Genomic DNA, 22276 nt, shown 5'->3' with positions numbered 1-22276 from the left:
TTGGAATGTTTTCCTTGAGCATTCTCCAGCAGAGGGATCCATTTTCCTTCAGTAGGTTTGTTTCAACTCAAAACGTAGGTTACTGCAGTGCTATTTCAAATGTTGCTGTTTGCCTTTAATTGTGGCATGTCGAGCCTTTTAGAAAGAAATGTGCTCAATTGATCTTTGAAAATTACTCTGTACATTCATGTAGAAGATTGGAAATACAGGTCGAGGTTTGGGGCTTGCATGTAGGGGATTGTCTTGTGTAGAAGTCACTGTGGTGCAATCACCCACCTCTAACTCAATTGAACTTTCCTGACTATGCCAGACTCTCCGGTGCACCCTTCCCTCTGCTCCATTTCCCAATCTCCTCCCTCAGGCTCCCAATCTCCCGCTCACTAACTGTGCATTGGCTGCGGCGGCAGTTGGAACAGTCAACACATATTAAAAGGGAATTTCCCGTTCTCCGTTTTAATACACACATTATTTCCAGATGGAAAGTAGAGGGTGTCATCTTATAGGTAGGTCAACTTATATGCAGGTATATAAGGTAATAAAAAGATGTTGTGCCTTTATAACCTGTGGAACTTTGCACTGTATAGATAACCATATGTTTTCGACATGTGTAGGAACCACCCATGAAGCATTTCAATAACATCATGTGCTTGATTTTATTGTAGCAAAAAAAACCATTTTATATGTACAGTTTAGAAGCATCTTCATTCATTTTCTTTTCCAAGCGCTGTTTGAGCTCTGATACCAGGGCACCGTTGATGTTCGATGTCTTGCTTTTTGACCGCTCAGGGATGTCGCTCTTTTGGGGACTGAGAGATCCTGACACCGTAGGGAGATTCCAATCTGACTTGTTGAGTTTGGCCGGGAGTATAGATGGCGGAGGAGGAAGCGAAGGTGCACATGGCAAAGCCAATGGCAGTGGTGGCCGGCTATTGTTCATGCTCATATTCTGCAAATGTTGGTCGGCCTCACAAGCCATGAAACCAGTTGTCCTTTTGGTGGCTTTCTTACTTCGGAACCATCCTGATCCGTGAGTCTGCATTTGACGGTTCGGCCTCCTCTTTATGATGCGCCTCACTGGCCCAACTCTATTGGTCTTTTTATTCCTCCAAAATATGATCGTCGAAATTAAGACTGTAAGAACCACAAAGAAACAGACTATTCCAGCTAGCACGCCTAGGACTTTCAGAGGATAATCTTTAGAGTGCAACAAAAAATCTGCCACATGCCCTTTGTCAGAAGTCTGTAAAAGAGTACAAAGAAAACAAGTGATTTAGTCCATAGGCCTAGATGCTTCATTTGTACAAGACATATGTACCATTCATTAGATATTCCGTTTGGGATACAATTTTCCTCGGGTCAACAGAAGCCACACTTGCACTTATTTCCCTAGAGCAGCATTGACGCACTCATCCATTGGCCCAGAAATTCGGGTCTCCACGGGTGAGTACGCACGGGGTACTCACCCGTAGGCCCAATGGAAGTGTCGGTTTCCTGCATGCACTGCGCATGCGTGGGAAACTGGCACTTCCGTTCCCCTGAAAGAAGGGGTTCAGAGGTCAAACGCGTGCGCAGGAGAGGCAGCGCGTGCACATCGAACTTACGTTTTTTTTGCAGGTTTTCCCTGGAGGGTAAGTCTCCAGAAGTTGCACATATAAAAAGCAGTCGCAAGGCTTGCTTTTTACAAGGCAAGTGGTGAATTAATTAAAATTAAAACATTTTTTCCACAGGTTTATTATTTTTAAATACTTTAAAGAAGGGTAAGTTTATTTTTAGCCCCGTTAGAAAATAAAATTATTTTTTTCAAAAATTTAAATTATTGTTTAAAATAGTTATTTCATGTAATTTATAGTTTTTAAAAATGTGATGGTTTTTTTTAATTTATTTGAAGATTTAGTGATGTTTTGGGGCTTATAGTATTTATAAGTTTGACAGCCATTGGCTCTCCATGGCCCACGTGATCCCAGGGGACGCATCGAACTAACTGCGCCCCTGGGAGACGCAAGCACTGCGCGCTGGCATTTGGAGGAGGCCCAGGATCGGAATTCCACGCGGGCCCACAGCTCAACGGCCGGCGCGCTAGGTAAGTGCAGGTCGGGGGCTTGCACCCGCGGGAAGCCCCCAACCCGAATTTCTGGGCCAATGTGTTTTTAATCGGTCTAAGGTGTGGAGCCGAATTCAATAGTCGGGGACTGAAGTTTGTCTCCTGCTTTCAACTAAAACGGGCACCAAATCAGTAAGTGCGCAGTGTAGATTCGTTTACCTATTTGTTTGCTTTTGTGCATTTTACACGTTATTTATCCTTCCCTGTCATAGATCATTATCCAGCTCAGCATTCGATAAGCAACCTGCAGCTTTGGCCTCTATCCAAAGTTAGCTTTAAGCCACTCATTAAGACATGCGCGATCCATCCTGGGTGACTCACACTGCGAGGAGGCACCTGCCTCAGATTGGATGATGAGCAGGATTAGGAGCTTTCCATATAGGGGGGGGGGGACACGATGCAAATTGAGAGAACTGCGGTTTATTCTGTCGCATTGCACACTGAAGAATTAATGCAGCTTTCTGCCATGCCACCCAGTGCAGGATACAATGCAACATCCCCACTGACACCTGGGAATCCCTGGCCCAAGACTGCACAAAGTGGAGAAGAAGCATCCGGGAAGGCGCCGAACACCTCGGGCTGGATTTTCATTGAGGAGGTGGGTAGCCAACCCACGTGATTTTGACTTGATTGACCAGTGGGCTCAGCAGGCCAATTAAGGGCCACCCGGCAGCAGGTGATGTCACAGATTGACATTTCATCAGTCAAGACCTTTTGACAGATGAAATATCAGCGTTTCACAGTTGTTTGAAGCTGTCAAACACTGACAATTTGTACTCCAGGTTAATTCCTTCCTCTCAGGATGATTTAGAGATCTCCCCAGAACAGAAAGCAGAGGCTGCAATTTTTGACAGCTCGCAGCCATTCTGCTTTCTGTGCCGGTGAGGTGAGGGACTCCCGAGACCTGAAGGAAAGAAGGCTGTAAAGGTAAGTAAAGGTTAGTAGAACTTCTTTAAACACTTTACACAGACCAAACACGCTTACCTCTGCACTCATGCACCCATCACTCACCTGAACACTGGACATCTCGACCCCTCCAAGCCCTTCATCCCGACGGCCCGCCTCGCTAACTTGGCGTGGTTTGGAGCCATCGGGAATCCCACATTTCAACAATGAAAATAGGGATTAGGCTAAAAACTGCCTGTTAACTACCTGTTAACAGGCAGTTAATTGGCACTAATCCCCTTCCTGCCTCGGGGAAGCGGGTCCCAGTGTGGGTCGGGTACCCGCCTCCTTTGAAACTGGCATGGAGGCGGGATGGGATCGGGACCCCCGATTTCGGGATTTTAAACCCCCACACGTCTCCAATCCCGCCTCCACGGCCCAATGAAAATCCAGCCCCTCAAGTCTCTTCACCAGGAGCAAGCGGAAGCCAAGCACAAGCAGCGCACGTCAACCCAAGCACCCCACCCACCCCTTCAACCACCGTCTGCCCCACCTGTGCAGCACGGTGGCATAGTGGTTAGCACTGTTGCCTCACAGCGCCAGGGACCCGGGTTCGAATCCGGCCTCGGGCGACTGTCTGTGTGGAGTTTGCACATTCTCCCCGTGTTTGCGTGGGTTTACTCCGGGTGTTCTGGTTTCCTCCCACAGTCCAAAGATGTGCAGGTTAGGTTGATTGGCTATGATAAATTGACCCTTAGTGTTAGGGGGATTAAATACGTGGGGTTACGGGGATAGGGTGGGATATGTGTTGGTGCAGGCTCGATGGGCCGAAATGGCCTCTATCTGCACTGTGGGGTTTCTGTGATTCTGTGACAGAGACTGTAGGTCCCACATTGGACTCATCAGTCACCTGAGAACTCTTTCTTAATGTGGAAGCAAGTCATCCTCGGTTCCGAGGGACTGCCTAAGAAGAAGAAGACATGGGCAGTGATCATTAAACCCATTAAACATCAGTGCTTCCCATTGGCTTTTTGTACTCTTGCAATAGATCATTATTCTGAGTGATTCCACCGCACAGAAAGTCAAAGTCCATCACATATCCATTTATTACTCTTGTACTCTTTTACAGACCTGCACAGTGTAAGTATTGGAAGAGGAAATAAAAATGTTTTATGAATCTCATCTGACATATTGCGGATAAGTGGAAGTACAGTCCTGCACCATCAGGGAAAGGGCACTAATCAGCCACTTTTTTGTGTGGTGGCCTCTTGACAATTTTTCGGACTTTGTTGCGTGGATGTATTCTGGACCTTTTCGTGGTTTTCCAGAACATCAGGCCAGATATAATTACTGTTAGAGAAACGATGAGGATGACCATGCTCACACAAATCCTAAATATTCTCCATGGCTGGTTCCTCAGGCCCAAAATATAAGAGTTTAGCCTGGATTTAATCTGGAAATGTTAAAACATCGGATTACAGTAACACAGATCAAAATGTTTGGCCAAACTTGTGTTCCGAGATCAGTGTGTACAACTGTATTACATTCGGATAGTCACCCATCCTGACACTTAACGTATTAAAGCAATCTGGCTAACCTTTGAGCACCAAAACAGAATCAGCAAAGGAGGTGCCGGATAAAAAGTTAAGAATTACTTTCTTTTTCTCTTCAGTTTCTACCTCAACTTTCTTTGCTTAAAGTTAGGGTTAAAGACACTGTTATAAATCTCGTCATTTATCAAGAAACTACTCATGAGATAACGCTGGACGGCCAGCTGGTGGCGCCATCCAAGGAGTATAAATACTTGGGCGTGGGCCCAGCTTTTCAGGGACATTTTGTAAGACAAGGAACTAGTGAAGTACAACTAGACCTCCATGTTCTGAAACAAGTTGATTAAAGCCTTGCTTTATACTCAAACCAAGTGCATAGTGAGTTTTATTACGTCAGACACAATAAAAACAGAAGATTAGAAATCAGTTTAAAGGTTATTTGGCTGATTTGAATATTTACCCCAATGAGTCTGAGAATTTACCCTCCATTCACTGGCAAGTGCGGAAGTGGAAGAATACAGCCCATGTGGAGAACTTTCAGCCAGTTACAGACACGCTAAACAGTTCAGTTTTCAAAGCTGCCTTCATAGCACTTAAAATTCCCATCTATAAGATATCAATTTCACCTAATACAATGAACATTTCTTTGATTCTATAATGACTATTTTTTTTAATTGCTGTATATTATGGAATTAAATCCAAACCACTACTGCTTTTTTTTAGGGTTAATAAATAATGGGGAAAAAATATATCTCCCCAATGGAATGGCACAGTTCAGAGCAATGTGCCTTTGGCCTGACCAATAACTGTGAACATCTGAAATGTGCCTTCTCATGTGAATTTGGAGGCAAGATTAGCACTGAGGCTTTCCTGCAGAATTGTTTCTATTGGCACTTGGAGGAGAAAATGACGGCTTCCTCTTTGAGTCACAAGTAGCCTGAATAGACTCAGTCTATCATTGGCACATGAACGCAGAAAATAAGACTTCCTTGCTCTTTCCACCTAATTTTTTCAATGCAATTTGGGGGAAAAAAAGTCAAATCTGTGCATGTAGAGAGCCAGAACGAGCCCCCACTGCAGAAGAAGAAACCCTCAAGTCAGCATGGGTGGTGCAACATGGGGAGTATGGGAAACCCAATCACTGAGGTGCACCATGCCATATCTGCTGTAGGAGTATTGATTAAAGAAAGACTTGCATTTATATAGCGCCTTTCACGACCAAAGCACTTCACAGCCAATGAAGTACTTTTTGAAGTGGAGTCATTGTTGTAATGTGGGAAATGCGGCAGCCAATTTGCGCACAGCAAGCTCCCACAAACAGCAATGTGATAATGGCCAGAGAGCCTGTTTTAGTGATGTTGGTTGAGGGATAAATATTGGCCAGGACACCAGGGATAACTCCCCTAGTCTTCTTCGACATAGTGCCACGGGATCTTTTATGTCCACCTGAGAGAGCAGACAGGGCCTTGGTTTAACGTCTCATCCGAAAGACGGCACCTCCAACAGTGCAGCGCTCCCTCAGCACTGCACTGGAGTGTCAGCCTAGCATTATGTGATCAAATCCCCGGAGTGGGACCTGAATCCACAACCTTCTGAATCAGAGGCGAGGGTGCTACCCACCGAGCCACAGCTGACACTAATTGATTACTAACCAATGGATGCAAAAGTTGATGGAGATGTTCTGAACTGCTGATCTCCACCTCAGCAAATCCTCCAAACTTGCCAGATTGTCGCATTTTACCTTTGCAGTCTTGCGTAGTTTACGTGCACACCTTTAGGGAACATATACTTACCTCCTCTGTAATATCGATCCTCACAACAGCTGTCGTGCTGAATGAAGGAGAGCCTCTGTCCTTAGCTTGCACTACCAGTGACCACTGACATGCTTTCTTTCTGGTGATGTTGTGAATGACCGCCAGAGACTTGATGTAGGACTTCAGCACGATCTCGCCTGTAGCTTGGTCAATGTCGAAAATGTTTGGTGGATCTGCTTGCATTATCGAGTAATCTACAATGTTGTTCGGCTCTTCTGCATCTTCGTCTTTGGCCTGCGGTAAAAGTTTGATATACATGACACAATTCATCAGATCGCTCCAAGAACTCACCTGAAGGGCAAAATGTTGGCACCGGCACCACTCGGTACACAACTGAACTGTGCAGTGGGGGGAAAAATAATTCCCACCCACCACCACCGCCCCCAGTGCTAGTTGGCAATTTCAATAAGATTCAAATAGGACGGCAGGGATTTCTCCACCCCTCCCAGTCGCTTTGGCTGCCATCTTACAATGGGACAATTGGTCATGAAGCCTACTGGAAGGCACCATCCTCCCATTTTGTTGTTTTTTTTAAATCTTTGTAGCTTGGAACTAATCACAGATGAGCTATTGGGAGCTTTGTTTGTTGGGGATAGGACTGAAGGATCCAGCTAGTTCCCAATGAACTCTGGGATACTTGACTATGTTAGCTGTTTAAGACAAAGATTTTTTTTTAAGTCTTATAATAGAGACCGACAAAATGCCAGCAAGGTCGAATATTAAACCTGAACGATACATAGAAGTGATAAGGCCATGGGAATATGTGTGTCCACAGCACTTCAGTAGAGCAGTGTCTAAACACTGCCCTGTTTCCCAGGAGATAAGGGTACAAATTAGAAACCAACATTGTACTAAGTTGCAGAACACATGAATCAATGTGGCCTTGCAATTACCCGGCCTGTTCGACAGAGAAGGATAAGACATGTTTCTCAAACTATAAACAAGGCCTGTAGCGAGGAAAAGATAACAACAGGAATGCGGGGAGTAGAATTACAATCCACATTTGTGGCGAGCGTGGTCAGGGGTTACCGGAGTTCAAGGGGGGTGGGCCCGACAGTTGAAGGGTGGACCCGACAGTTGAGTGACTAACCACATAAACCAATAAAGAGCAACTGTTACGACACTTTGTACGTATACGCCCCATTCTATAGTAAGTGGGCGTTGCTTATAGAACTGTATAACTTGAATGAATCACTGTTTATCCCGGTGAGTGTACCTCCTGTTTGAGGGAGCAGGGTGACTCTCCCTTGTTAACAAGCTTCTCTTAGTTGTTTTAATAACTTCTGTATTTGTCCTCAATTCCGTCTCCATCTAGAGTTTCTCCAAAATTCGAATCTAACAGTACCGTAATGTATTTCTTTTTAAACTCTTCCTCCTCACTAAGGTGTGTTCTCAGCAATGTGCCCTCGAAGCTGCGAGTGTGCGTGGCCGTGCAGTAATCTGCAAGGTCCCGCGCGGGCCACTCACAAGCCTTTCCATTTGAAACAGCGCACGGGCGCTGAAATTTAACGGGACCGCGCATTGAAATAAACAGGCCGCGCACAGAACAAAGCGCAGCTTAGAGGGAACATTGGTTCTCAGTGTGACAATTTTTGTGATTTTTGCTCAGGAAAAGCCAACTGGCAGACGTAGAAGTGATCATTCTGTCCCTGAAACCTTCCTCACCTGAAAGTTTGATTTCTCTAGCATGCTCCTTGGTAGCCTCGTGGACCTGACGTAACACCAAATCATTCCGAACACTGCCACCCACATCCTATCCTACACACTATTGCTCCTGTCATGACTGACCTCCATTGGTTGTACATCCACCAGCAAATAACATTTTAAATCCTTGTTCTTGTTTCCAAATCACTTTGTGGCCTTGCTCCTCAATACTTCTGCAGTCTTCTCCAATCCAATGCCCTAATATGTGCCCTCCACTCTTCCAACTGTGCTCTATGATACGTGTCTTCCCTCTGCTCTTTGTGCCAGAACTTTCAGCCACCATGCCCCTGGTCTCGCTTTCTAAATCTTTCCATCTATCTACTTCTTTCTACTGTCAAAATCCTCCTTAAAACCTCTCTTTTTGATCACCTCCCCTAACGTTCTCCCTCACCTCCTGATTGGTGCCTTCCAATCTCCTGTGAAGCATGTTGAGATGTTAATGTGCGATTGTCAACACCATTGATGTCGACCTTCCTGGTATGGCCACAATGTATCATGGGAACTATTCACAGATGCCAATAAATGTCCTACTTTTAGAAATGTAGTGTACTGATGCCCCGTGCACTGTGGAACTGCAATCAAGAGGGCGGACGGGTGATCTGCTCCCATGTCCCTGGCAACGGTCCTCTGTACTGGCCACAAGGAGGTGGGTGATAGAAGTTTGGGGTGAATCTCAGTTTAAATTTACCCTCATTTTGCTGGAACTCCGTGACATGGCTGAGGTTAGAAACCCACTGGTATGGCTGCAAGTCCAGAGCCCACCATTCTGTAACGCTGCATATTGACGCCAGCTAAACATTTTTAACGTGAATCTTTACTTGAGAAAATGTAATCTCTGTAAACTCTGATCTTATTAATCTCCTCACACATCTGTACAGTGGGAGAAGATAACGTATTAAATTATTTCGCTCCTGTTTCTTACCTCAACTTTTACAGGTGATCCAATAATCATAACCTTCTCCAAAATATTCTCATTAAATTCTGGATAGTGATCATTTACGTCGAGTACTATTACATAGACTTCAGCCAAGCTGTGCTTCCCTTCCCCATCATACGCTTTGATGTGGAAGTTATACTTCGATTGCACTTCAGCGTCCAGCACAGCCCAGGGCTGAGTGTAAATAATCCCCGTAGTGGGGTGAATCAGAAATCTGAAAAATAAGAACTCAGGAAAGTAAGAGGCCGGTCTATAATTACACACTGATAATAAGATGGATCGAGCAGCCATCTGGTTATGTTGTTCTGATAAAACCAAACATTTAGAACATGCAACTCACTCAAACATTAATTCAAAAGTTTTGATAATTTTTTTGTGAAGTTGCTGGTCATGAATTTAAAATTGTCACAAAGAGAATGAAGGGAGAGATTAGGAGAAATGTCTTCAGACAAAGGGTTGTTGGAGTACAGAACGCTTTGCCACAGGGAGCGGTTGAGACAAAGGCCATTGCATCTTTTAAGGGAAAATTGGCTAAATATTTGAAGCAGAGGGAAATACAGGGATGGCGTCAAGTCAAGATGGCGGCCGAGACGGTCCGATGCTAAGCGCGCTCTCCCTGCTTCGGGCGGCCCGCTCTCACCGCTCGATCCCGCAACCGGAGCGAAGTGTTTGGCGAGTCGGGCGGAGGCAGCGCAGCGCAACGAGCAGCAGCAGCAGCCACGACGACCTGCTAGAGCACGTCGGCCGGCAGCTCCTCGGCGAGAAGGCATTCCGACTGGGAGGAGGGGAGCTGAGCATGGCGGCCAGAGGCCGGACCGTGAGTGGGAGAAGCAGGCCCCGGGCCGTCGGACCGTGGAGCCGGCGATGGTGAGGAGGAGGCCGCGGCGACCGGAGCATTCACATCCCGACGATGTGTTCGGCGAGTCGGGCGGAGGCAGCGCAGCGCAACGAGCAGCAGCAGCAGCCACGACGACCTGCTACAGCATGTCGGCCGGCAGCTCCTTGGCGGGAAGCTTGCAGTCCGACTGGGAGGAGGGGAGCCGGGCATGGTGGCCAGAGGCCGGACCGTGAGCGGGAGAAGCAGGCCACCACACGTGGAGCTGGCAACAGTGAGGAGGAGACCGCGGTGACGAGGAGGACGGAACGGCTGAGGGACATCGTGCTCCCACTGCCACTGGATGCCATTGAATTGACTTTCTGAACACGGCGCTGTAAGAATAGCTGACGTGTCCCTACGGGGAGTAAGCATTCCATTGTACTAGTTACATATGGCAAATAAAATTGAATTGAATTGAATTGAAGGGATGTGGGGATAGAAGAGGGCAGTGGGATTAGATTTACATTGCTTTAGCAAAGACCTGTACAGACACAATGGGCCGAATGGCCCCTTCCTGTGCTTTAAACTTTTACGATTCTGATTTGAGGGATATCTGTGCTGGGCATTGGTACACTTTCCATTTTGAGCACCAGTATCAGACACTCACGCCACGATGACGCGTTTCCATGCCAGTCATCCCATGGGCTCTCAGAGTGATTTTAGCAGTGTAATGCCAAGTTAAGTACTGAGTCCATGTCCCTGGTTAAAGCAGGCTTGCGAGAATAGAAGCTTTAAAAACACATCGGAAAATGCACTGCAATAAAATGATCAACTACATACTAAGAAAAGCACTCTGTTAACTGCGCACTGATAAACTAGCAGCTCTCTGTTAATTTGAGTTGATGCACTAAGAGCTGTCAGTTAATTCACCTTTATCCCATGTAACATGGGTAATACAATACACCAGTATAACAAGGAAGAATGTGTGGCAGTTTTCAATGTATTAGTGTCTGCTTATTTATATGCTGATTAGATAACATTGCAACTCCAGTTTTGTACAATATGGGGTGGGTGTGCATGTAAATATGATCATATGTGCATAAACCTTTGTGCTGTGGGATTTTATAAATGAGTCTCCCCTCAGCCTCCTCTGTTCCAAAGAAAACAACCCCAGCCTATCCAATCTTTCCTCATAGCTAAAATTCCCCAGCCCAGGCAACATCCTCGTAAATCTCCTCTGTACCCTCTCTAGTGCAATCACACCCTTCCTGTAATGTGGTGACCAGAACTGTTTTGTTGTTTGCAGAATGTAGTTTAAGTAGTACCGTATTAATTTTTTTTTAAATCTCAGCATAACAAGTTGACAACATTACACATGTATCCTTAATCATTTTTAGATATTGTTCCAGGATGCTAAAAGAACTATAGCCATTTTTTGAGAGTCAGTGTGGATGTGTGTCCACTAGAGGGGGCATTAATACAACAGGCACAGTTTAAACATTATCCTGATTTTAAAACAAATGTTTATAGATGTTGTTGAAAGTATCCACTTTTTTGCAGTGATGCACTTGGATGGCAAATACTCCCCCTAAAGATATCAACATTTTATATTCATGTTAGCAGCAAAATAGATTAAGCATTTACTCCTCTCCCCTCCTTACGACATGACTCACTCACTAGAGTGCAGTTCCACAGCCAGTTGTTACCCTTGAGTATCTCACCCCAGTGTCCATTGTTCACTGTGAGTCCTGGATAGACTGGAGAAGCTGGGGACGTTCTCCATAGAGCAGAGAGGGTTGAGAGGAGACTTGATAGAGGGGTTCAAAATCACGAGGGGTCTAGACAGAGTAGATAGCGAGAAACTGTTCCCGTTGGCAGAAGGGTCGAGAACCAGAGGACACAGATTTAAGGTGATTGGCAGAAGAACCAAAGGCGACATGAGGGAAAATGTATTTACGTAGCGAGTGGTTAGGATCTGGAATGCACTGCCTGAGAGGGTGGCGGAGGCAGATTCAATTGTGGCTTTCAAAAGGGAATTGGATAAGTACCTGAAGGATTTTTTTTTTTTGCAGGGCTAAGGGGAAAGGGCAGGGGAGTGGGACTAGCTGAACATAAGAACATGAAAAATAGGAACAGGAGTAGGCCATTTGGCCCTTCGAACCTGCTCCGCCATTCAATAAGATCATGGTTGATTTTCTACCTCATCTCCACTTTCCCGAACTATCCCCATATTCCTTGATTCCTTTAATATTCAAAAATCTACCGCTCTCTGTCTTGAATATACTCAACGACTGAGCCTCCACAGCCCTCTGGGGTAGAGAATTCCAAAGATTCACCACGCTCTGAGTGAAGAAATTTCTCCTCATCTCAGTCCTAAATGGCTGACCCCTTATTCTGAGACTGTGACCCCTGGTTCTACACTCCCCAGCCAGGGGAAACATCCTCCCTGCATCTACCCTGTCAAGCCTGTAATGCTCTTGCAGACAGCTGGCACAGGCTCGATGGGCCAAATGGCCTCCTTCTGTGCTGTAACCATTCTATGATTCGATCTGTGCTTTCAGTAGGAATGAGGTATAGCACTCAGGGGCAGAGGGATAGATTAATTTCCCCCTCTAACCCAATGGCCCTGCAACCAATTTCAACCCAGATTGAACTTGGGAATTTATTGATCTCTATGGCTTAGAAACAGAGGGTAGTGAATTTCTGTGGTGTTTTTCCTCTTCACCCCCCACCCACCCCATAACTCTGGCAGAAAAGCAGCGGAAACCCCAGAAAAAACAGATAAGTGAGCGGGAGAACCCTCAGAGATTTTTCAGATCAGATTGTTCAGACAGTAATGCTGTAAAGAAGGGACATAAGGACCAAACTAAATGTGCAGTTTTATAATTTAGAGTAAAGTTTTACGGTCTTGGTGCCTGTTAAGATATTATTTGGAAAAATGCTCAGTTTGTAATTTATAAGAAGTAGAATTATGTGAAGCATTTGATTTATACATTGTTTTTCCAAAGCCCTCAATCTGTTGTTTAATCAAGTAAAGAAAGGCTTGCATTTATATAGCGCCTTTCACGACCACCGGACATGCCAAAGCACTTTACCGCCAATGAAGTACTTTTTTGAAGTGTAGGCACTGTTGTAATGTAGGAAATGCGGCAGCCAATTTTTGCACAGCAAGCTCCCACAAACAGCAATGTGATAATGACTGAAGGGATGTAATCTGTCACCCCTGATCCTCTCTAACTTTTACCGCTGCACAATAGAGAGCATCCTGACAAACTGTATCACAGTATGGTATGGCAGCTGTAGCTACTATGACCGGAAAGCCCTGCAGCGGGTAGTCAAAACTGCCCAACGCATTACCGGCACCCGGCTACCGACCATAGAGCACATATACCAGAAACGCTGTTTACGGAGGTCACGGACCATCATCAAAGACCCTACCCACCCCAGCCACAGTCTGTTCGCCCTCCTGCCATCTGGGAGACGCTACAGATGCATTCGCACCCGTACGACCAGATTTAGGAACAGCTTCTTTCCCAGGGCTGTCATCCTACTGAACCCCACAAATAAACTCTAAAGCCTGCACATCTGCCAATGCACTTTATTATGGTTATATTTATGTTAATATACTACAAGCCAAATGTATGTTGAATGTTTAAATGTCTTAATCCAAATGTACACTCTCAAGAGCCGCAAGCCTACATTTCGTTGTACTGCACTTGTGCACTAACAATGACAATAAAAGTTGATTTGATTTGATTTGATTTGAGATTATCTGTTTTAGCGATGTTGATTGAGGGATAAATATTGGCCAGGACACCGGGGCTAACACCACTTCTCTTCTTCGAAATAGTGCTACGGGATCTTTTACGCCCACCTGAGAGAGCAGACCGGGCCTCGGTATAATGGCCCAGAAATTCGGGTCCCAATGCGTGAGTACGCACGGGGTACTCACGCGTGGACCCGATGGAAGTGTCAGTTTCTTGGATGACCTGCGCATGCGCGGGAAACCGGCACTTCCGTTCCTCTGAACAAAGGGGTTCAGAGGTCGAACGCATGCGCGCGGGAGTCTGCGCGTGCGCTTTGAACTTACGTTTTTTTACAGGTTTTTCTGTGAGGGTAAGTCTTTAGATTTTAGAAATGTAAAAACCAGGCGTAAGGCCTGCATTTTAAAAGGTAAGTGGTCAATTAATTAAAATTAAAACATTTATTCCACAGGTTTATTATTTTTAAATACTTTAAAGCAAGGTAAGTTTATTTTTAGCCCCGTTTTTTTATAAAATAATTTTTTTCAAAAATTTCAATTATTGTTTAAAATAGTTATTTAATGTAATTTATAGTTTATTTAAAAAGTGTGATGATTTTTAAAAATTTATTTGAAGGTTTACTACTATTTTGGGGCCGGAGTATTCATAAGTTTAGACAGGTCTTCCTGTCAATCTTATGAATGGGCTTTTCCCTCCTCCGATTGGCTGCCCATGGCTCACGTGATCCCAGGGGATGCATCGCACTAACTATGCCCCTGGGACACGCAAGCACAGCGCGCCGGCAACTGGGCCAGGCACCGGAGCGGAATTCCACGGGAGCCCAGAGCTCAACTGCCGGCGCGCAAGGTAAGTGCAGGTCGGGGGCTTGCACCCGCGGGAAGCCCCCGACCCAAATTTCTGGGCCAATGTCTCATCCGAAAGACAGCCCCTCCCCTCCGACAGCGCAGCACTGGAGTGTCAGCCTCGATGTTTGTGCTCAAGTCTCTGGAGCCTATTTGACACGTTTATTTATCCAACCCCTACCAGGTGACCCGAATGTCTATCCTGAGCCAATTAAAGGCTTAAGAAGAGATTTACTGTGATGATTTACAAGCAAATGCTTAACCATTGGGATACTGAAACACACTAAATTCATTATGCACATTGTAAAACATTTTGCTAACTGCACATTCTTAAGAAACTTGCCTTATCTAGAATACAGAGAACAATGTGAAGGGGGGGAAGAGGCACAGAGTTGCAACACAACAACCCTGAAATTATACTGTTGGACACCAAAGAATAAATACTTAAGATGTTTGATTGAAATCCCTCTCTCTCTCTCTCTGCTATTTTAGTGGAGCTGTCAAGCTGCTTAAAATAATTGGGTAACTGAAATAGGAGAGAGAGGAATTTCAAACCAATGCAGTAAGAGTTTGCATGATAACAACCCTGCCCCCCCCCACCCACCACCCCCTCACTCCCCCTCCCCCCCTCCAGCTTGGCTGAAACGGCAATAAAAATCATTCTGGAGACATCATAAAGAATATAGTTATTGTAATCTTGACATTGTGTTCCATCCTACACTCACTTCAGCAGGATCGACTGTGACATTTAAGCAGTTTCCTACACTTGGTGGACTTGCTATTGTGGAGTGCACCATAAAAAACATTTTCATTATTTTGAACGCTCTATGGCACTTAATTCCTAATAGAGGTCTTAAAAATTATGAAAGGTTTTGATAGAGTGGATACAGAGAGAATGTTTCCACTTGTGGGGAAGAGCATAACTAGAGGCCATTAATATAAGATAGTCACCAAGAAATCCAATAGGGAATTCAGAAGAAACTTCTTTACCCAGAGAGTGGTGAGAATGTGGAACTCGCTACCACAGGGAGTGGTTGAAGCGAACAGTGTAGATGCATATAAGAAGAGGCTAGATAACCATATGAGGGAGAAGAGAATAGAGGGTTATGCTGATAGATTTAGATGAGGAAAGATGGGAGGAGGCTCGAGTGGAGCATAAATGCCGGCATGGCCTGTTTCTGTGCCGTATATCCTATGTAATCCTATGTTGTTTTAGCCCCTAGTTCGCTGGGATGACAGGAGAACGTACAGTGGGTCAAGGCAAATGGTACTGTGCATGCACTAAAGGAGGTCCTGTGCACTTAGAGTGGCCAAGCCTCAAGGATTTCCCTGGAGTCTCCAAGAATTAAAGATTAATCTCCAGGGTATGGCTGCGAGCAACCCAGGAGAAACATCTCAGGGCTGTTTGAAAAAAAAAAGTGTTTTCTTTCAACACTTTTAATTATTAGTTGTAAAAATATTTGAAACTGGAATATAGGCTGGTTGACAGACAGTCAAGGGCCATCCAATCGGGCAATGGAGAGTCTGTTTGCCTTCCAGTTGGTGGGGGGAGGTGGTAAATTGGGAGGGATGGACATTTTAGGAGATCGGTGGCAGAAGTGTGAGGGTGGGGAGATTGGAGTCAGGTCGTCACTTGAAGAAATCTCCAGGAACATGTCCAACCAGAGTTGGCAACCTTATGTGCAGCTGTACCAGTAAATTGGCCAACAGCATTGGCGGTAAGCGCCATATTGAGCTGATAATAATTGAAATGTTTTTGGGTTCCTACAGGAAACTTTGTGCTATCCGGCACCGATGGGACCGAGCTGTTGCCGTTCCCTCAAACCTGCCGGACACACCAGCGTTAATGTTGAAGCATGCGGAGCTTTTCATCTCCGTATCTGACAACAAACACTGTTGCTTAGCAACAGCTTCTAAACAGTCAGCCTGTACCTTGTAAGCGTCTCTCTGAAGCTGTTGCTAAGCTACAGAGACTTTGCAGAGCCTGACTGTTGAAAAAAAAGCCACGAGAAGAAAAAAAACCTAACAAAACGGCTCCTGATTTTTGCCAGTGGCTCAAGCTTGCCAGACATTTAGCCTCCGGATAACACAAAGTTTCCTGTATTGAGGGAAGAGAATCCAATACCTGGGAGAATGTTTTCTCTGTGCATTATGTGCAATGAAACATATAAGAACATAAGAAGTAGGAGCAGGATTAGGCCATACGGCCCCTCGGGCCTGCTCCGCCATTCAATAGGATCATGACTGATCCGAACCTGGACTCACGTCCACTTCCCTGCCCGCTCCCCGTAACCCCTAATTCCCTTATCAGCTAGGAAACTGTCTATCTCCGTTTTAAATTTATTTAATGTCGCAGCTTCCACAGCTCTCTGAGGTAGCAAATTCCATAGATTTACTACCCTCTGAGTGAAGAAGTTTCTCCTCATCTCAGTTTTGAAAGGGCAGCCCCTTATTCTAAGATTATGCCCCCTAGTTCTAGTCTCACCCATCGGTGGAAACATCCTCCCCGCATCCACCCGATCAAGCCCCCTCACAATCTTATATGTTTCGATAAGGTCGCCTCAACCTTTCCTCATAAGTCAACTCCCTCGTCTCCGGAATCAACCGAGTGAACCTTAAACCTATTTCAAAAGAATGGGCTCAAAATTCCTCGATCCCTGCCCCCACCCCTGGCACGGCGAGACCTCCGGGCAGTCGGCTGATTCGGACCTTGTTCCATCTTAAGGTGTTCGGGGCCAATATTGAACCCATGCCTGCGGTCGGTAAACGTGGCTTTGCTGGGCCTAAGGTGGGCATGCTGGCCCAAGTTTCCCCAGGGTAACCCGGGAATACCGCCAGACACCATCCCCACCCTCCCAAACCTGGCTCCAGACGTAGGGGGAGCAGGTGGAAGACTCGCATGATCCCTCTGATCAGAATTTGGGACGCAACCTAAACTGGGTGGAAATCTACTGGATCTGGGTTCCGCCACAAATTCTTGCCCCCTCCCCCGCCTCCCAGTAAGTCATCCGCGTGAATAACACCCTCTCCCACTACAGGAGTTCTGGGCTGCTCCAACAGGCATGTTATGGTTTCATTACACAGTGGAAAACTTCTGTCATCCTGCTGGAATATGGGTATTGTTTACCTGGCGACGTTGACAGACTGGGCGAAAAAAATCCGGAGATAAAACTTAAAAGGGGCATTTTCATGACCGAAGACCTTCACTTTTTGATGGGAGAGGAGACAGAGCAGCCAAGGAACGACTGTAGTAATCACGATGTCGCACAAAAAGTGACGCATTTTGATGCAACTTTTCATCATGCATTGGCAATAAATGAAAAAAAAGGTTTGCCGGACACTTATTCAGGAGCCAGTGCCACTGTCAAGGGAAGAGCTACTGAAACCCAACCAAAGCTCGGGCAGTTTGGCCTTTGTTTAATTGGATTTTTGAGGATTGCTCGATTTAAACCTCCAGCTACTCCTTGGAATATAAAAAAAAATCAATAATATTACTCACAGATCGGCCTCTGTTCCATATATCGAATACTTGATTTCTCCCCACCTTTCTGAGTCAGGGTCATTTGCCTATGAAGATAATCAAAGTCCAGAATAGTGACAAGGCAGCTGCTGTTTATATTATAATCTATTTGATAGTTATTTACTAGCCTGCTGCAAAACAATAAAGAAACATGCCTCTGGCAGTCGCTTGATGCCATATACCTTATGGCTCAATTACCTGAACCGTTACCTTACTTCTCCCCTCCACATTCCATTGGCTTGGTTCGTAACATTAAGCAAAGTAAATAAGTCAACTTGTGTGCCATGGTCTTACTTTGAGAATGCACCTCACAGAATCACAGAAACCCCACAGTGCAGATAGAGGCCATTTCGGCCCATCGAGCCTGCACCGACACATATCCCACCCGATCCCCGTAACCCCTACACCAACACATATCCCACCCTATCCCCGTAACCCCATGTATTTAATCCCGCTAACACTAAGGGTCAATTTATCATAGCCAATCAACCTAACTCGCACATCTTTGGACTGTGGGAGGAAACCGGAGCACCCGGAGGAAACCCACGCAAACACGGGGAGAATGTGCAAACTCCACACAGACAGTCGCCCGAGGCCGGATTCGAACCCGGGTCCCTGGCGCTGTGAGGCAACAGTGCTAACCACTATGCCACCGTGCTGCACAAAGGGAGCAGGAGGTAGTGAGTGAGCGAGGAGATTCGCCAAGGCTTCTTCGGCAGCATCTCCCAAACCCGCGACCTCTTCCACCTAGAAGGACAAGGGCAGCAGACGCATGGGAACACCGCCACCTCCAAGTTCCCCTCCAAGTCACACACCATCCTGACTTGGAAGTATTATCGGCCGATCCTTCATCGTCGCCGGGTCAAAATCCTGGAACCCCCTCCCCAATAGCGCTGTGGGAGCACCTTCACCACACGGACTGCAGCGGTTCAAGAAGGCGGCTCTCCACCACCTTCTCAAGGGCAATTAAGGGATGGGCAATAAATGCTGGCCTTGCCAGCGATGCCCACATCCCATAAACAAATAAAAAAATAAAATAAAGTGGGACCACTTCAAGAAGTTATAGGGTACAGAAGTGTAGTGGTTATGGTCAATGTTCCCTCTAAGCTGCGTTGCCATGTGGCCGCGCAGTAACAGGAAAGGTCCCGCACAGGCCGCTCACCAGCTTTAACACTGTAAATACCGCGCATGCGCAGAAATTTAAAGGGACCGCGCACTGAAAGAAACAGGCCATGCAGAACAAAGTGCAGTTTACAGAGAACATTGGTTTTTGGTACTGGACTAACAACCCAGAGGCCATCAGTTCAAATTCCACCAGAAAAATCTGGTCATTTGTGGGCAAGCACCAGATCATGACCATAATATCTGTCGCCTTGTAGTAAAAGCTGAGCTGGTCCACGAATGTCCCTCAGGGAAGGGAACCTGCCACCCCTACCTGATCTGGCCTACCTGTGGCACCAGTTACTCTACATGGTTGGCTCGTAATGTCCTCGGGGCAACTAGGGATGGGCAATAAATACTGCCTTGCTGGTGACGCCCACGTCTCAAGAACAAAGCTAAAAAAAAAAAATGCTGAAGAAGAATGGAATTGCGGACTTTGCACTGGTAACATGGCGATAGAACTGTTTTGACATTAACTCCATAGCTTCCCTGATGGCCCGGTGATAGAAGAGTGTGATGCGCTATCAATTACTCATAAAAGACTGAGAGTTAGAAGAGTAACTAAAGGCTTTTATTAACAACAGAATGGAGGTCTGCCTCGAGTGGTCGACCGGTCCAGGATACCAAGGGCTGGGGAGCAGTCACCTTTATACTAGAACCTGTGGGAGGAGTCAGCCGAGGCATGTCCAGGCATGTACACAGTGGAATACAAACAGGACAAACAGGAATACAAACAGTGGTTTACCACATTCACCCCTTGTTTAAAATTGAGTCCGGCGGGGTGAAGTGTATTAAAAGTTAGTGTATTGGAGTCTCTCCGGAGGTCTTGTCTGCCGCTGTGATCGGCGTGGCGACGGCAGGGGTAGTGAAGCTTCCGGCGTCGAGTCCAGCGTAGGCTGTGGCACAGGCGTGTCGTCCTCGTAGATGTCGAGCGGGTCGCGGGGCCCAGGCCTGCCGTCTGCTGGGGCTGGATATCGGATCGTGGGGGGGGGTGGTAGTGGGTAGTGGGTTACTGCGGCCCCCGAGGGTGCAAGGTCTCTTATGGAGACTGTGTCCTCCCGCCCGTCCGGGTATGCGATGTAAGCATACTGGGGGTTGGCGTGGAGGAGGTCGACCCTCTCGACCAGGGGGTCCGTTTTATGGGTCCTCACGTGTCTTCTCAGTAGGACCGGCCCTGGGGACGTCAGCCATGGCGGTAGCGATGTCCCCGATGTGGACTTCCTTGGGAAGACAAACATTTTCTCATGAGGGGTGGCGTTAGTGGCAGTGCAGAGCAGTGACCGAATAGAGTGGAGCGCATCGGGGAGCACATCCTGCCAGCGGGAGGTTGGAAGGCCCCTAGACTTTAAGGCTAGCAGGACGGCCTTCCAAACTGTCGCATTTTCTCTTTCCACCTGTCCGTTCCCCCGGGGGTTGTAACTGGTGGTCCTGCTTGTGGCAATACCCCTAGTTAGCAGGTACTGATGGAGTTCGTCGCTCATAAACGATGAGCCCCGGTCGCTATGGATATAGCTGGGGAAGCCGAACAGGGTGAAGAGGTTGTTCAGACATTTAATGACCGTGGCACTGGTCATGTCCAGGCAGGGGAAGGCGAACGGGAAACGGGAGTACTCATCAATAATATTGAGGAAGTACACATTGCGGTCGGAGGAGGGGAGAGGCCCTTTAAAATCAACGCTCAGGCGCTCGAAGGGGCGAGTGGCTTTTATCAGGTGGGCCCTGTCTGGTCTATAAAAGTGCGGTTTGCACTCAGCGCAGACTTGGCAGTTCCTGGTCATGGTCCTGACCTCCTCAATAGAGTAAGGCAGGTTGCGGGCCTTGATGAGGTGGAAGAACCTGGTGACCCCCAGGTGGCAGAGGTCATTGTGGAGGGCCCGTAGTCTATCGATCTGCGCGCTGGCGCAGGTGCCACGCGATAGCGCATCCGGGGGTTCATTTAGCTTCCCGGGCCGGTACAAGATCTCGTAGTTGTAGGTGGAAAGTTCGATTCTCCACCTCAAGATCTTGTCATTTTTGATTTTGCCCCTCTGCTTGTTGTTAAACATAAAAGCAACTGAACGCTGGTCAGTGAGCAGGGTAAATCGTTTTCCGGCCAGGTAGTGCCTCCAATGACGCACAGCCTCCACAATCGCCTGGGCCTCCTTCTCAACAGCGGAGTGTCTGGTCTCCGGGCCTTGGCGGGTTCGTGAAAAGAAGGCCACGGGTCTCCCCGCCTGATTGAGGGTAGCGGCCAGGGCAAAGTCGGACGCGTCGCTTTCCACCTGGAAGGGGATGGATTCGTCCACTGCGTGCATGGTGGCTTTGGCAATGTCCTCCTTGATACGGTGGAAGGCTAAGCGGGCCTCTGCCGTCAAGGGAAAAGAGGTGGACTTGATCAGCGGTCGGGCCTTGTCCGCATAGTAGGGGACCCACTGGGCGTAATAGGAGAAAAACCCTAGGCACCTCTTCAGGGCCTTGAGGCAGTGGGGCAGTGGAAGTTCCATAAGGGGACGCATCCGGTCGGGGTCGGGGCTGATGACTCCGTGTTCCACAACACAGCCGAGGATGGCGAGGCGGTTTGTGCGGAATATGCACTTCTCCTTGTTATATGTCAGGTTTAGGAGTTGGGCGGTGCGGAGGAATTTTTCGAGGTTTGCGTCATGGTCCTGCAAGTCACGGCCGCAGATGGTCACATTGTCCAGATATGGGAAAGTGGCCTGCAACGCATTTTGATCTACCATCCGGTCCATCTCCCTTTGGAAGACGGAGACCCCGTTGGTGACGCCAAAGGGAACCCTAAGGAAGTGATAGAGGCGGCCGTTTGCCTCAAAGGCAGTGTACTGGCGGTCCTCAGGGCGGATGGGGAGCTGGTGGTACGCTGATTTCAGGTCAATGGTCGAGAAGACGCGGTACTGCGCGATCTGGTTGACCATATCAGCTATACGGGGGAGTGGGTAGGCGTCCAGCAGGGTGTAGCGATTTATTGTCTGGCTGTAGTCGATGACCAGGCGCTGCTTCTCGCCGGTCTTAACGACCACAACCTGGGCTCGCCAGGGGCTGGTGCTGCCCTCAATAATCCCTTCTTTCAGGAGCCGCTCCACTTCGGTTTTAATGAAAACCCTGTCCCCGGCACTGTATCGCCTGCTCTTTGTGGCGATGGGCTTACAGTCGGGGGTGAGGTTAGCAAACAGTGGTGGGGGGG

The 22276-nt window shown here is 47.2% G+C and overlaps 1 protein-coding gene across 2 annotated transcripts in view; it reads right to left on the bottom strand.

Annotated features, from left to right (window-relative positions):
- Positions 1 to 634: 634 nt before the first annotated feature.
- Positions 635 to 22276, bottom strand: part of cdhr1a (cadherin-related family member 1a) — a 47875-nt gene continuing 26233 nt past the window's right edge. For both annotated transcript variants that reach the window (XM_085970524.1, XM_085970525.1), the window contains 4 exons: positions 17914 to 17981; positions 8977 to 9205; positions 6330 to 6584; positions 635 to 1240 (listed from right to left, as the gene is read on the bottom strand). In XM_085970524.1, the coding sequence (XP_085826650.1) occupies positions 677 to 1240; positions 6330 to 6584; positions 8977 to 9205; positions 17914 to 17981 (1116 nt within the window). In that variant the 3' untranslated portion in view covers positions 635 to 676. The remainder of the gene's footprint in view (positions 1241 to 6329; positions 6585 to 8976; positions 9206 to 17913; positions 17982 to 22276) is intronic.

The sequence above is a fragment of the Somniosus microcephalus genome, chromosome 29 (genome assembly GCF_052327205.1).
Source record: "Somniosus microcephalus isolate GS21.2 chromosome 29, FLI_Smic_1.0, whole genome shotgun sequence".
Taxonomy (NCBI): domain Eukaryota; kingdom Metazoa; phylum Chordata; class Chondrichthyes; order Squaliformes; family Somniosidae; genus Somniosus; species Somniosus microcephalus.
Note: the sequence above shows the minus strand (reverse complement) of the source record. Positions and strands in the feature narration are given on the sequence as shown.